Genomic DNA, 16,290 nt, shown 5'->3' with positions numbered 1-16,290 from the left:
GGTGCAAGCATCACCCTGCCCAGATCAGAATCCCAAGAGCAGGAACCCCAGCCTCCCATGGGCCAAGAAGGTGAAATCGCACAACTACCAGTGTCTGTAGATCAAAGCAAGTCTAAGACAAGAAAGAGGAAGCGTCCAAGTGACCAGGAATTCGAGGCCTTGCCTGCGCCTGAGAGCACTGAGAACATATACTCAGAGGGATCTCAAGTGATTGGTGAGGTCGGGACTGCAGGGGGCAATCAGGAGTCCAGTGGCCTTAAGAAAAAGTCTAAGAAAAGGAAGAGAAGATCTTCTGTTGATACTGCCGTGGCACCTGCTGATGAGTTTTCAGTGCTCAGGACGAGCTCTGAGGACACGCGCTTTGATTCAGTGGAAGGTACTGGTACCTTGATTGAAGAAAGTGTGAAACCCAGGCCACAAGAGGAGAAACCCCAGGCCTGTTCGGAAGAGGTGCAGAGGTAACGTGTGGGTGTAGAGCCTTCTGATGGTGTGCGTCTTGGGTGTGAAGTCTGCCCGTTACCTCTTTGTTCAGCACGGCCATAGGAAGTGGCAGAAATCATAAAGAGATAGACCATCGAATGTATAGGATGTCGTGCACATTTAACTGAGTAACTTGGCAGGTACTTTGCGTTCTTCATGTACAAAATAAGGCAGTTACAGTCTGTTTTCACTAAGAATTATTCCAGCCCTGAAATTCTATGTATAAGTTTAAAAAGAATTTTAAGACCCCACAATTACCTTGTCTATATGTACAGAGAGAGGAGAAAGGATCAGAGAACTTAGAATGCTACAGAACAGGAAAAAAAACTTGACTTAGGGTTCTCCCTAATAAAAGAAACTTAGATATCGTTCTTTATATAATTATCATTTAAGTATACTGGCCGATGAATAGATGCAGGAATTTTTTTGAAGCACTTTATTTCAGTTCCTGGGAGTTGGGACAGGTTTTCTCCCCTTTTCTACTCTGTGACGTTCTTACATTTGCTAGATTGTCCTGGCTTAAAATAGTTTCACATAGAAGTTAAATGGCAGAGGGCCCAACTCACATCATCCTCTGTGCCCTCTCTTTGGGGACATTTTTAGATCACTGATAATGATGCAGGAATGTTCTCGGCCTGTGGTTCTTAACTTGTATGGGGCTGTGGACCTGTGAAAGCTGTTGACCCTTTGCGCAGACAAATGCGTACAGTTTTGTTTTTGTTTTTGTTTTGTTTCAGTTTCCTGTCTGGGTGGTTAGCTGATGCCCTTGGCTAAGAACACCTTTGCACATCTGGCAGAAAGTCTGTGGGAATGAATTAGTGATAGATACATAGAAGACTATGTTTTCTTTATACTGCCAAGGGGAAAATATGTGGCCATTGTTAACTGCAAGGAAGCAATTGTAACGATGTAAACCCTGAATATTGACTTAACTAATTAGTAACCATTATTATAAAACAACTCATTGGTGGGGGGGAGGTGTCTTGAGTATCCATGGGTGTAGAAGAGGGCTGAGCTTATGAGGAAGTCAATATCTGAAACAATACAGTTGAGAAATAGTAACATAAGCAATGCCTGGTGGAAATAGGGCTTAAGGCGACATGTTTACCTTCCAGGCAGCCTCTGAGGTGTATCCAAGTTAGTAAAGCTACATTAAAGAGTTCAGACATCACAGACGGAATCAACTCCAAGATCCCTTCCAGCTTTAATGCTGTCGTAGTCAAAGGGAGAGTCACTGTAAGGAAAGAATCTGAAAGCCATTAGGGCACGTGACCTGTCAGTGTTAATCAATCCAGTTTTTCTCCTTAGATTAGAACCCACAAATGAAGAAGAAAGCAATTTGGAGTCGGCTAAAGATCCTGAAACGAAATATTTATCTGAAGATTCGAGAGATTCAGATAATTCAGACGTGGATTTGGATTCCACTGTGAGGCAGCTCCAGGAGTTCCTCCCTGATATCAAGGAGAGGGCTGCCACTACAATTAAGTGAATATATCGGGATGACTTGGGACGCTTTAAAGAATTTAAAGCCCAGGGTAAGCTTGTGGGACTTGAATATTTGTTGAACTTTTCTATATGCGTAACTAGCCCTGACTTTCTTTTGTGAGTGGTTCATATTTATAGATTCACAAAGAGCATCCCTTAGCTACTTTCAGCTTTATCTCCTTCCAGAATCATTATCTGCACTGTAAAAGTACCAAACTGAAGTGCACTAGTTTTCCTCCTCTGTGCCCAACTTCTGGTAGGGGAGGCGAGGAAAAACGGGACTAATGGATCCAGGTGATCCACAGACTAGAAGATCAAGCCCGGAAGAAGAGGGGGAGGAGGTTAAGTGGTTGAGACACTGGGAGGGGGGCACAAGTGAAATCAAATTAAAACACGCATATCAACATCATCAGCTTTGATGAGGTGTAATTTTAAGGATATTAATTTGAGGGTGAGCTGGTTGTAGTGGGCATGGCTTCAGGCAACACCCAGCTTGGTCTCCTTCTTGATTTCACTGTGTTACAAGAACCTCCCAGAAAGCTTATTGGGTTTCAGAATGAACTACAAATGTAAGGTTGTGTACTGCAAGTGATAAAAGATTTTTAAAATAAGTTTAAGATTAGGAAAATGTACTGTGTAATGCAGTCAATAATAATGAGACTTGAGTGCTTTGAGTTATGACGAGGAATAGAACGTAAATTGCAGTGACATTGTCCCCACCTCCCCCCAACATATATTCGTAGAGAATATACATGTTCATGTTTGTGCCACCCAGTTCCCAGCACTGCCTTGGGGGGAGGAGGGGCAGAGGATAGTGAAGTGGGGGGGGTGCTTCTTTTAAACTTTTATTTCAACACTGTTTGAATTTTTAATGAATATCTATTACTGTTAATTTATTTCTTAAATAACTGTGTAAAAAGGAATTGATGACACAAGAAAGGTCACATTGGAGTAGGATGGCCAGGGAAGACTTTGGGAGGACAGTGTGGCTTTGGCCGAACTCTGCAGGAGAGCGAATGTCAAGGGCACAAGCAGGGGCTGCTCCCCGATAGGTGGGGAGGAGCTGACGGGTGCTGTTGTGATTGCTAAAGACAAAACGGTGGTTCGCTTTCATTCATTGTTGACAGTTGTGTACCTTTTTCTCCTTCCCCAAATCCTAGGTGTCGCTATTAAATTTGGCAAGATTTCCGTGAAGGAAAATAAGCAGTTAGAGAAAAATGTGCGAGAATTTCTGTCTCTGACAGGAATCGAGAATGCAGACAAGCTGCTGTACACAGACAGATACCCAGAGGAGAAATCTCTAATCACCGACTTAAAAAGAAAGTACTCGTTTAGATTGCACGTTGGTAAGTTTAGAACTGTGGCCTCTTTGACCATCTGCAGCCTTCCAGCCTTGCACAGATAACCATGGTGAGTATTGAACACAATGCCTGGCCCGTCCAGTACATGCAGTGCATGTTAGCCGCTGCTACGTTAATTGTATTTTTATTGCCAGCCTATACGTTCAGGGATTTGGAATGTGTTCACGTCTCCCAAGGATAGTGCTTTTACAGATTTTCTAACAAATTAGATGATCAGCTTCCAGCTTTCCTACTTGGTAACAATTACGGTTTTGGTTTCTCTTCTTGACCTCTATTGTGTATTTTTTGCATACACTGCACAAAGTACTCTGGTATACACCAGAGTCTCAGACGTTTTTTTTAAGTAGAGCCATTTTTGCGCTTTGAGCTGGAACCCTCCTCTTGGAGGTATCCTGGGGAAGTTAGAAGGTCACAAAGCAATGTAGGTTTGGACTGGAAAAAAAATCTCTCTTGAATTTAAAGAGAATAATTTCTTAGGTGAAATGCACAAAGGAAAACAGAACAGTGAGCCCCTGCTGGGGGATCCTTTCATCTTTAGAGTGGCAAAGCAGGAAGAAGCTTATTCAATTGCAAAGTTTCTTTGTTTATCTTATGGGGAGCTGCTGGAGTGTGTCCTCCACCTCCAGATTACGGTAAAAGCTCTTTGCCTAATAAGGGTCTTTTCCGTGAATTTAGCAGAACAGAAGCTAGAGCCCCTACATACTAAGCATCTAGTTTCCAGAGATGGCCACGGAAACTGGGGATTTTGTATATCTGCTCCCCAAGACGGCTTTCTGCAGGACATAGGAAACCGCACCCTCCACCTGGGGTCTAGGATAGCGTGTGCTGTAAAAAGGGGCCCTTCTGGGTTTCTTTTATAATTGCGACTGTGTTTCATGCCACGCTCCGGTTGTCCCTCTGACCACCTCTCTTCCGACTTTAGGTAAGGGCATTGCCTGGCCCTGGAAACTCATATACTGTCGAGCAAAGAAGATGTTTGATGTCAACAATTACAAAGGCAGGTAAGAAAAAACTTGAGCAGAGCATTTCTCTAGTCTTTGCTGATACTGTAAATCAAAACGTACACAACAAAATCGTGAAGAGTTTTGTGTGTGAAACCAGATGTGCCGTCAGGTGTATGTCTCCAAAGTCCCTTTCAGTTTCCACCTCTTGAATAAATCTTCTGTCATCTTCCCCTTTCTAAATCCCTGGCTTTTACTTTATGCTGTCAATTGTAGCATTCTCCACGCGCTGCCTCTTAGCGTCACCTGTGCAGTTTTCTCGGCAGTCTCCTAAGTTGTAAGCTCCTTGCGAACCCAGACGTTCCTTCTCAGTGTGATGTGTGCCCTTCAGCACTGAGCCCAGTGCTTTGGGTTTTCAGTAAATATTTGAAGGTGGGGGTGAGCATTTGTGTGAGGTCATTTAAGTGTGATTCGGTAACATCAATGCAGAGCTTCATGTGGCGGTAGCCTTTCTGTCCTCCCTTTTTTCCTAAATAAAATACCCAATTATGTTCTGTTTCCAACATTCCAAATAAATCAAATGTAGACTGAGCGTCAGTGGTGGGTAAGCACTCTGCTTAAGGACAAAGGGATGAGGGAGAAAGCATCAGCTCCTACCCTTGAGGGCCCAGACAGCCACCTAGGGCTCAACTACTGATCTCACTTCCAGGAGGCAGATGGAGTGAATCTGTCACGGCCAGTTGGGTCCTACTGAGCGCCGTGATCTTGAATCAGGACATAGGTACTATCAGAACGTAACATTGATATGACCTCGGCTTCTTTTTAAAAATTTTTACCAAAAGAAATAACCGGAAGTAGAGGAAAGGCGCCTCCACACAGACTGAAACCTGCCCTCTCTTTTTCCCAAGCCCCCGCCATGTACTTTAAGGAAATTCACTAAGGGTGACATTTTAAGTGGGACCAAAATGATGCTTTTGGTAAATGAATGAGGTAACCTGTTTTTCTACCTGTTACATCACTGTGGGAAATGGCATTTTTCAAATAATGAAGGTCTGTCATTCTGATAATAAAGTTCATTCACTGGTACCATATTACTTGTGTTGTGCTGACCATTTACCCTTAAAGTATGTTTCCAACTTAAGGAACTCTTAAGTGAAAAAGCCATAGAAAGTCAAAAATCAAAGAATTGTAAGGCTCCAAGGGGCCATGGAGGTCAGTACACCTGTTTCCTCATTTTCGTACACTCTGTTTTTCTCTCATGTCCTCTTTTTTGTTGCTTCAAGGGTACTTTTAAGTCTTGTTTTAAATCTCAGGAAGACCCTGCTTGCCTTATAAAGGAAACTACTAAAAAGCTTGATTCTTAATGGTGAAGGATTTCGCATCTCTGTTCACCATGCTCTGCATTTTAGATCCATTTCTGAGAATGCTAGGATCTTACTGTCCCCCGGTAGTTGTGGATCATCCTCAATAGAAATGGTTAGTATTTTATTAGGGCTGCTTATGTGTAATAACATAAACTACCACTTCTGACCCCTCTTCCTTCCCACCAAAAAGGAATTATAAAATGTCATAATGATGGCTTTTTTCCCCTTAAACATTTAAGATGTTTAATCTCAAAATCTGCATATATTATAGTGCACTTTAGTTCTTTTCTTTTAATGTATTTGCTTTTATGTGGGATTGCTGCCTCTTAACTTCCTTAAACTGTGACCGATTTGTGCTAAGGCATCTGTCACATCTTTTATTTTTGTCTGTGTTCGGTCTTTGTTGTTGCGCACGGGCTTTTTCTGGTGGTGGCGAGCAGGGCCTACTCTTCGTTGAAGTTTGTGGGCTTGTCATGGCGGTGGCTTCTCTTGTTGTGGAGCATGGGCTCTAGGCGCACGGGCTTCAGTAGTTGTGGCTCTCAGGCTCAGTAGTTGTGGCGCACAGGCTTAGTTGCTCCACAGCATGTGGGATATTCCCAGACCAGGGATCGAACCCATGTCCCCTGCATTTGCAGGCAGGTTCTTAACCACCGCGCCACCAGGGAAGTCCCTGTCTCATCTTTATTGAGCACCTGTTGTCTGTCAAGCATTACCGGGTTCCAAAGTGTAGAAAACTGACAGGGTCCCCACCCTCAGAGGACTTCCCCTCCAGAGCTGTGCTGTCCATCCATGTGACCACCAGCCTCATGTGGCCATGGAGCACTTGAACTGTGGTTAGTCCAAGCTGAGATGCGCTGAAGAGTGAAGTATACAATGGACTTAGAGGGCTTGGTGTGGAGAAGAGAGTGTAAAGTATCTCATTCATACTTTTAGGTTCTGATTACATGTTGAAATGGCTGCATTTTTAGTATATTGAGTTAAATAAGATATGTTATTAATTCATTAAAACTAAATAAAATTAGGGACTTCCTTGGTTGTCCAGTGGTTAAGACTCCGTGCTTCCACTGCAGGGGGTGTGGGTTTGATCCTTGGTTGGGGAACTAAGATCCCACATGCCGCATGCTGCCGCTAAATAAAACCCCCAAACACATGGAAGGCAGAGTGGAATGGTGGAAAGTGGTCCTTGGTGATTTGACTGAGCTCCTGGATTAAGCTCACCCTAGGGCCCACTTGTATCTGGACTTTTCAATTGCCTGAGCCAATAAATTATCTTTAAAAAAATTAATAAAATTAATTTTCACCTGACCACTAGAAAATTCTAAATGACATCTGTGGCTCATATTCCCATTGGCCAGTGGTGGCCTAGACGAAGGGTCAGATAAACCAGGGAAGCCACGAGCGTACAGTTGCCAGTGGTGACGGGGGCAGTGAGAGAGCAGCAGAGTGTCCTGTGGGAGAGGACAGCAGGACACCTCCAACCAGGTGGTCAGGGAAGCCCTCTCTGAAGATGCACCATTTAAGCTGCTTCTGAAGAGCTTGCAGGAGCTTTCCAGCGGTGGAGGGAGGCCATTCCCAACACAGGTCCAGAGGCTTCGAGGTGAGAAAGGCCGATAAGGCCAATAGGGTTGAACTTAGGGAGCACCGAGCTTTGCAGGCACAGTCAGAAGTTTGGGTTTTATTGTGTGAAGCCTTTATGGATTTGGCTGGCGAATAACATGATCAGATTATTTGCCCTGGCCTCTGTGTAAGTGAGCCAGGGACTGCGGTGACTGACTTACAGGGTGCTCATGGTTGCGATGCCGAGACAGGAAGTATCTGGGCTCAGGACCTTAGTAGGACTGCGCTGAGCAGGTTTCCTGACAGCCCGCCCTATACGGCTTCTCCCAGCGTCGCAGCGTGCTGCAGTGAGAATAGTGGTTTTAAGCTTGTGGTTAACGCTTAGCTGTGATCTGTTTTCCCTTCCTCTAAGGTATAGCAAAGGAGATACTGAGAAGCTAAAGATATACCAGTCCCTCCATGGAAACGACTGGAGAAAGATTGGCGAGATGATGTCTGGAAGTAGCCTCTCTGTGGCCCTGAAGTTCTCCCAGATCAGCAGTTGTAAGTCGTGGTCTCTAGAGCCCACTTTGGTGAACAAATCAGCCCACAGTGGCCCAGGGCCCAGGCATCACTGCAGGCCTGTCTTCTGAGAGAGTCATCACTCTTTCAGCCATTCTCTTACTGATTCATTTATTTCTTCATGCATATTGATGCAGCCTTTATTCACCAGACTGATTTCTGCCACACGTTATGTCAGTAGCTTTCAGTGTGACTCCAACTGCCAGGTAAACTGAAACCCACTCAGCCGGTGGGCAGGAGAACCTGGGCCACCAAGGTCCTTTCCCCCAGGTGACCAGGGAAACCATCAAAGGGAGGGCCTGTTAGTCAGGGACGTTTCCCAAAGCCAGTGTCAGTCGTCTCTTGTCTGTTCTCTTCTTTCATAAAAAGCTTCCTTGGTTATATTCTTCACCTTAAAAAGTCCCCAGTTGCTTTCAGAAGAGAGTCCTTAGTGGGTGTTAGCTTCAGCCCAGAGGCTCACATGCTCCGGCCCTGCAGGCAGAGCCGTGCAGCGGGTCCCAGCAAGGCGTCTGCATGTCCGCACGTGGTAAACTCTGAGGTGGTGGAGACCACGCCTTTTGTGCCACCAACTCTGGCCACCGGTGCCACGCGAAGACTCAGCACAGCCAATTCTGCCAGTTTCCAAGAAGTAAAGCAAACATCTGGATTTGCACGTGTGTGTGAAATCAAGATGTTTTTTTTCTTGGGACTCTCTTTTTTTAAATAAATTTATTTATTTATTTATTTATTTATTTATTTATTTATGGCTGTGTTGGGTCTTCGTTGCTGTGAGCGGGCTTTCTCTAGTTGCGGTGAGCAGGGGCTACTCTTTGTTGCAGTGTGCGGGCTTCTCAGTGTGGTGGCTTCTCTTGCTGTGGAGCATGGGCTCTAGGCGCGCTGGCTTCAGTAGTTGTGGCGCACAGACTCTAGAGCGCAAGCTCAGTAGATGTGGCACATGGGCTCAGTAGTTGTGGCTCGTGGGCTCTAGAGCGCAGGCTCAGTAGTTGTGGTGCATGGGCTTAGTTGCTCCATGGCATGTGGGATCTTCCCAGACCAGGGATTGAGCCCGTGTCCCCTGAGTTGGCAGGCGGATTCTTAACCACTGCCCTACCAGGGAAAACCCTCGGGATTCTCTTGATTTTTAAATATTCATCCAAATTGTTATTGGGGAAATAGTAACAATAACATTCTGTAGGCCAGATCGAAGATATCTGTAGCCTTCCAGCTTGCGGCCTCTTCCTTAACATGACTGTGAGCATGTAGACAAGAAGAGCGAATCATAGAAGCTTTTGATGCCCTGCACCAAGGACTGGCTTTAGGAATTTACAGGTGCTGGGACTTCCCTGGTTGTGCGATGGTTAAGAATCCACTTTTCCACTTCAGAGGGCATGAGTTTGATCCCTGGTCAGGGAACTAGGATCCCACATGCTGCAGAGCAACTAAGCCCACACTCTGCATCTAGAGAGAAACCTGTGTGCCACAACGAAGGTCCTACGTGCTGCAGCTAAGGCCGAAAACAGCCAAATAATTTTTCTAATTAAAAAAAAATAGCTTAATGAGTGCAATATGTAAAAAAAAAGAAGAAAAGAAATTCACAGGTGCCTTCATCAAGTACTGTGGTGACGCCATTGTAGCTGTTAATTTCACTCCAGAAACTCTTGGGGAGTGTTATTTATATAACATGAAAGTCGTTTGGTTATTCTCTTTCCACTAAATGTTTGGGAACCTCACAATTTCTTGCAGTAGGTATTACTCTTAGAAACAGGAAGAACAGCTTTCTCGAAGATAAAAAAAAAGATTGCATTAAGAAAGGATTTTTTTTCTTTGCAGTTGGTTGTGTATGTGTGTGTGTGTGTGTGTATGTGTGTGTGAGTGTGATTGGTCCTTAAAAGGAATCTATGGCCACTTTCGTAGTTTCATTTTGATTTGCATGTAACTGATAGTTTTTTTGGTTTTGTTTGTTTTGTTTGGCTGCGTTGGGGCTTCATTGCTGCGCGCTAGCTTGTTCTAGTTGTGGCGAGCGGGAGTTACTCTTTGTTGTGGCGTACGGACTTCTCATTGCCGTGGCTTCTCTTGTTGCAGAGCACGGGCTCTAGGTGCGCAGGCTTCAGTAGTTGTGGCATAAGGGCTCAGTAGTTCTGAAACGCGGACTCTAGAGCACAGACTTAATAGTTGAGGCGCGTGGGCTTAGTTGCTCCCCGGCATGTGGGAACCTCCTGGACCAGGGCTCGAACCTGTGTCCCCTGAACTGGCAGGCGGATTCTTAACCACTGCACCACCAGGGAAGTGCATAACTGATAGTTTTATGTTTGTGTAATTGAGATGTTGCCCATTGTCTTCTGAAAAGTGTCTGATTTACCTTTTTGTTTATAAAGGCTTTATTTTGGGACTTCCCTGGTGGTCCAGTGGTAAAGAATCCTCCTTCAGATGCAGGGGACGCTGGTCGGGGAACTAAGATCCCACATACCGCGGGGCAGCTAAGCCCGTGTTCCACAGCTGCTGAGCTCACGCACCCTGTAGCCCATATGCCACAAACTACAGGGGCCATGCACCACAACTAGAGGGAGAAAATTCACACGCCACAACTAGAGAGAAGTCCGTGCACCATAACAAAGAGCCTGCGCTGCAACAAAAGATCCCACGTGCTTCAACAAAGATCTCATGTGCTGCAACTAAGACCCAACACAGCCAAAAAAATAAAGAAAATAAATAAATTAAGGGAAAAAAAGACTATTTTTCTAGAGCAGTTTTGGGTTCACAGGTAAAGTGAGAGGAAGGTACAAAGACTTCCTACTTATCTCCTGCCCTACACATGCACGGCACACCCCCATTCTCAACAACCCCCAGCAGAGTGGTCCATTTGTTACAATCCGTGAAGCTACCTTGACACATCTTAACCCCCCAGAGTCCACAGTCCACATTAGGGTTCACTCTTGGTGTTGTAGCTTCTGTGGGTTTGGAGAGATGTCAAATGACAGATACCCCTCATCATCATTTTGTTGTTAATATTGTGTTTGAAAGCAAATAGATGAGCAACTTCAAGACCATCCTTTTATGTCAACAGAAAGAACTCATGGTGCTTGGAGCAAGACGGACACCCAGAAACTAATCAAGGCTGTTGAAGAAGTGATTCTAAAGGAAATGTCTCCCCAGGAGCTAAACGAGATGGATTCTAAACTCCAAGAGAATCCTGAAGGTCGCCTGTCAGTTGTTTGGGAAAAACTGTACAAAGGCATATCCTGGGTAGAAGTGGAGGCAAAAGTGGAAACCAGGAATTGGATGCAGTGTCAAAGTAAGTGGTAAGTTTGAGGCTTCTTACATAAATTTCAACAAGAAGCATTCCCTGCCCCTCTCTCAGCAACTTCCGGAGAGGGGTGGACTGCTGAGGTTACTAAGAATATCTGTAACTAACACGTGGAAAGCCTTACAGTAGGTCAAGAATGATCCTCTCTAATCCGCTGCTCCAACCACTTCAATATCGAAAGCTGATTTAAGTTAGCATTTAACCACCCCTGATTCATTGTGTGGCTTCTTCATAAAGAACTTGGACCTTTTTATTCTATTTATTTATTTATTTATTTAATTGAAGTAGAGTTGATTTACAATGTTGTGTTAGTTTCTGGTGTACTAAGTGATTCAGTTGTGCATATATATTATTTTTTTTGATTCTTTTCCAATGTAACTTATTACAAGATAGTGAATACAGTTTCCTGTGCTGTACAGTAGGACCTTGTTGTTTATCTATTTTATATATAGTAGTTTGTATCTGCTAATCTGCAATTTCAAATTTATTCCTGCCCCCTTTCCCCTTTGGTAACCATAAGTTTGTTTTCTGTATCTGTGAGTCTGTTTCTGTTTTGTAAACAGAACTTGAATCTTTTTAATATTGAATATTGACTTCTGATTTCTTCACTCTGTCCCTTTCTTCATAAAACAAGATTGTTACCTATTTATAGCATGAAAGAAATACAAAATTAACGTCTGGATATTTAGGAGGGAAATCACAAGTGTAGTGATCAGTAATACCTCCACCTTTTTACTTGTGCTTTCTAATTCAGCAGTTCCTCTGTCTTCATCCAAAGCAGGGCAGTCATACTCTTTCATCCTAGAACATCTTTAGGTACATCCATCATGAAGAAGTAGTTTCGGTCCAGATGTTGCTGCATGTTCTTTGCCCAACGTAGCTTTTCCCAGCCCTGGAGGGATTCCGAGCTAACTTTCAGCTGCAACATGACAGCTTGAAGCAGTGGTTCTACAGCCCACGACCCAGGTCTCCTGTATAAACGGGGCTCCATCATCCTGCATAAAGGGTGCTCCGTCATCTTGACCATTAAAGAAGAATGAAATCCAGAGTGGGCATGTTGTACGTTAAAAGCAAACTGCTAGATTATACTGAGTATTGTTTATATACCTTACAGTTCTGCTGTAGAATATTTATCTTACTAGAAGACTACCCTCAGGAAATAAGGACAGATAATGTTTTGGGGGGGAAGTGTGTAATATGGAGGAACCAGAGCCCTTTCTACCCCTATATCTTAGGCTTAAAAAAAGGAGTGGGGACTTCTCTGGTGGTGCAGTGGTTGAGAGTTTGCCTGCCGATGCAGGGGACATGGGTTCGTGCCCTGGTCCAGGAAGATCCCACATGCCGCGGAGCGGCTAGGCCTGTGAGCCATGGCTGCTGAGCCTGTGCATCCAGAACCTGTGCTCTGCAACGGGAGAGGCCACAACAGTGAGAAGCCTGCGTACAGAAAAAAAAAAAAAAATGTGGGGGGGCTTCCCTGGTGGTGCAGTGGTTAAGAATCCGCCTGCCAATGGAGGGGACATGGGTTCGATCCCTGGCCTGGTAAGATCCCACATGCCGTGGAGCAACTAAGCCCGTGTGCCACATCTACTGAGCCTGCACTCTAGAGCCTGTGAGCCATAACTACTGAGCCTGTGTGCCACAACTACTGAAGCCCACCTGCCTAGAGCCCGTGCTCTGCGACAAGAGAGGCCACTGCAATGAGAAGTCCATGCACCGCAATGAAGAGTAGCCCCTGCTCGCCACAACTAAAGAAAGCCCACGTTCAGCAATGAAGACCCAACACAGCCAAAAATAATTAATTAATTAATTAATTACTTTTAAAAAAGGAGTGGGTTATAAAGCCTCGGTTGGAAGATGATATGTCAGTGTCTTAAAAAGGAAATGATGAAGGGGAGCCGTGCTTCAGAATCAGCATAATTAAATAACATGCAAGGGTTCTTTTTTAATTTGAAGAAAAAAGTAGGAAACTTGAATGCTGAGCATAGGTTTACTTCATGAAACATTGAAATGGCATCAGCGGGTACATTTCAAACCAGTGAACATGGGCGGCTATTAGTAAAAACTCTCAGTTTCTCTGTGTGTGCCTCATGTACCTCCCTGCTCAAGAAAGTAAATGTCACAGCTCATGATCTGTCCATCAGATTGTGACAGATTTCACTCTTCAAGAGAAGCACTTTTTAAATATTTTTAATTGGGCTGCTTCTCTCATTAGGAACTTCAGGGAACCCTTTCCCTCAGCCTTGAACTTGGGGCCTTAGAGGAATCATGGAGTCATTGATCACTTTAGTAAATCTGTGTAGTTTGGTGTTTCAGCAGCTATAATGGTAATAAGAGCAATATCTCTCTGTTTGATAAACAAGCAAAAATAAATTGAGTCTACACAGCATCCTTTAGCACCTGCAAGCAGGCTTATTCTTTTTTTTTCCTCCCTTTTATTATACTGTTTATTATGGAAATTGTGTAACACACACCAACTTAGAACTCCTTGTATCCATCACTCATTTTCAATAACCATCAACTTCCTATCTCTTTATTTACCCTCTCCCACTTTAAAAAAAACTTTTAAAAAGGTATATTCTTGATGGTGGTAAATCTTAGCTGTGATGAGTTGCAAAAGTTATAAAGTGGTTCTGAATAAGGACAATTTAAATGAGGAAAACAAAGGACATTTTAATGGAAACTTTACCCCGAAAATAAACTGTTTTTCTTTCTTTCAATGTAGGACGGAAATTCTAACCAAGAAGAGGACAAATGGTCGGGACGTATACCGGGGACTTAATGCCCTACAGGCCAAGATCAACCTCATTGAAAGGTACAGAAATAGAAAGTGACGATATTTTACCCGTTTTCCTCTCTAGCCAAAGAGTAATTGTTAAACAGCAGAATCTGCAGTAAGATTACCACGGTTCATATTCCTGTTCCAGCACTTTCTACGTGCATGACCTTGGATGTGTTTCCTGCCTTTCTAGTTCTTGGTTTGTTCATGTTAAATGAGGATGATAATAACAGTACCTGCCTCTTAGTGTTATTGGCCGAAGAAATGAAATAATGCATGCAAAACGTAGCATGCACTCAATAAACATAGCTCTTTGAGTCTTTAAGGCTTTCACATAGACATTGCTTACTTCTGTCCATTGGAAAATGGAGGTAAATACTTCAGGCCGAGCCCTACTGCTCTCTAGCATGCATTAGTTGGCGTCACTGCTGCTTGGTCTTTACTTTTGTCTTTGAGTTCCTGGTCCGTGCAGAGTCCTCCCTCCCCTGATCGACAGGGAGACACAGAACTGTTTTACAAAGACTGCGAGTCTAGTGGACCTGGCCTCATGTCCAATGAGGAACAGCAAAGAGCAGAAGAAACCTTTGGATTCTGGCCTCCCTGTCCAGCTTCATTATTCTTGCGCTCTGTCAGGAAGCCTGCTTCTCCTTCATTGGTGGGCTTCCTCGTTCTCCACGCTGGCCTGGCTGGGGTTTTTCTCCTCTACCAGAGACAGCAGAGACTAGCAGAGCCAAGGAGGGCATCTCACGTCAGGCAGGCCTGGGTTCCAATGTGGGTACCACCTATGAGTCATGAAACCTTGAGCCAATGACCCAAGCTCTCAAACCTGATTCCTGGCCTGTGGAAAGGACATAATCCCCTAGCTTCATCAGGTGGTGTTGAGGGTAAATGGATTAGTGGGTATCAAGGTCTTAACCCAGTGTTTGTCACTTAGTAAGTGCTGAGTACACATGTATACTACTCTTGTGTGTCTACATTGAATGGTGAAGTTGTGTTTTGGTTTGTTTGGTTGGTTGGTTTTTAATATTGTATTTATTTATTTGGTTGTGCCATGTCTTAGTTGCAGCAGGCAGGTTCATTAGTTGTGGCATGCAGACTCTTAGTTGTGGCATACATGTGGGATCTAGTTCCCTGACCAGGGATCGAACCCGTGCGCCCTGCATTGGGAGTGTGGAGTCTTAACCACTGTGCCACCAGGGAAGTCCCTGTGTTTTTTTTTTTTTTTAATTGAAGTATAGTTGATTTACAATGTTGTGTTTAACCTTTGCTATACAGCAAAGTGACTCAGTTATGCATATATATATTCTTTTTCATATTTCATTCTTTTCTATTATGGTTTATCACAGCATATTTAATATAGTTCCTTGTGAAGTTGTGTTTTTTACTAGGCTTGGTGGGAGATGCAAAGGGCTCAGGAGGAGGAAGGGTGATTTTTTGGTCTGTAGCTCACCCCAAGACCTTGGGCTGACCTTGGGTTAGCATGCCAGTGACACTGGGCCTGTGTAACAGGGGAGCTGGAGCAGGGGTGAACACGCTGAGGCCTTCCAGCTCTTAATATTCTGTGAGCCCATGAAGATGTGGATCCTGTTGATTTTTGGCTTGAAAACTTAATTTTTATTTTTTCTCATAGGTTGAATGAAATAAATGTGGAAGATGTTAATGAAATAGACTGGGAAGATCTTGCTAGCACCATAGGGTAAGGCCATTTGTTTAATATTAATCTAATGAAAAAATCAGAGAGGAGTTCTAATAAATGCCTCTCAGATTTGAAGAACAGGACTGAGATTCCTGCTGCTTATGGAACTCATCTATAAATTGTATATTTGTATATATGTATTGGGAACACCCTGTCTACGTACCAGACCAGGTAAATCAGACCAGTCCTCCCTCCGCTCCAACCACCACCTCCACCCCAAGACACCTGAGAAGAGTGAATGAAATGTGTGCAGAGTCTCTTAAAAGCTTCATGGAGCACACCAGCTATGACTGGGATGAAGAACCCATGGTCCCTTTGCCCATAATTAGCCTTTTACCATTTGCCACATTGACTTTATCATCCCTCCCTTTCCCGCTCCCTTCTACAAGGGAATAGAATTCTTTCCCTTAACCGTTTCAGTGTTAGTGGTGGACGCCATGTCCTCAGCAAGGCTGTTATTCTGCATCAGCACAGTGATCGTACTGAGGGCACCTGACACTGATGCACTACTATTGTCTAAAACACAGCCCCCATGCAAATTTCACCCAGCGTCCCAGTCCTGTCCTTTATAACACTTTCCCCCTGATTTAAGATCCAGTCCAGGATCTGTCTCCTTAGAGTCTTCTAAACAGCAGAGTTGTTCTGCCTTTTCTTTTCTTTTTTTTTAATTATTGGAGTATAGTTGATTTACAATGTTTCAGGTGTACAGCAAAATGATTTCTGTTATAGATTTTTTAAAATATATTTATTATCTTATTTATTTAATTTTGGCTGTGATGGGTCTTG

The 16,290-nt window shown here is 43.9% G+C and overlaps 1 protein-coding gene across 1 annotated transcript; it reads left to right on the top strand.

Annotated features, from left to right (window-relative positions):
- Positions 1-2,436: 2,436 nt before the first annotated feature.
- Positions 2,437-15,580, top strand: LOC308609677 (transcription termination factor 1-like; the record flags this gene model as incomplete). The annotated part of the gene is made up of 9 exons (XM_081223391.1): positions 2,437-2,534; positions 2,974-3,311; positions 4,249-4,327; positions 7,601-7,731; positions 7,956-8,019; positions 8,119-8,377; positions 10,750-11,027; positions 13,755-13,844; positions 15,439-15,580. The coding sequence occupies 9 exons, from the start codon at positions 2,437-2,439 to the stop codon at positions 15,506-15,508; spliced, it is 1,407 nt and encodes a 468-aa protein (XP_081079517.1). The 3' UTR covers positions 15,509-15,580.
- Between the last annotated feature and the right edge of the window lie 710 nt (positions 15,581-16,290).

The sequence above is a fragment of the Mesoplodon bidens genome (assembly GCF_964165515.1).
Source record: "Mesoplodon bidens genome assembly, chromosome: Y".
NCBI lineage: Eukaryota > Metazoa > Chordata > Mammalia > Artiodactyla > Ziphiidae > Mesoplodon > Mesoplodon bidens.
The sequence above is the reverse complement of the archived record's forward strand: the minus strand, read 5'-3'. Positions and strand labels throughout refer to the sequence as shown.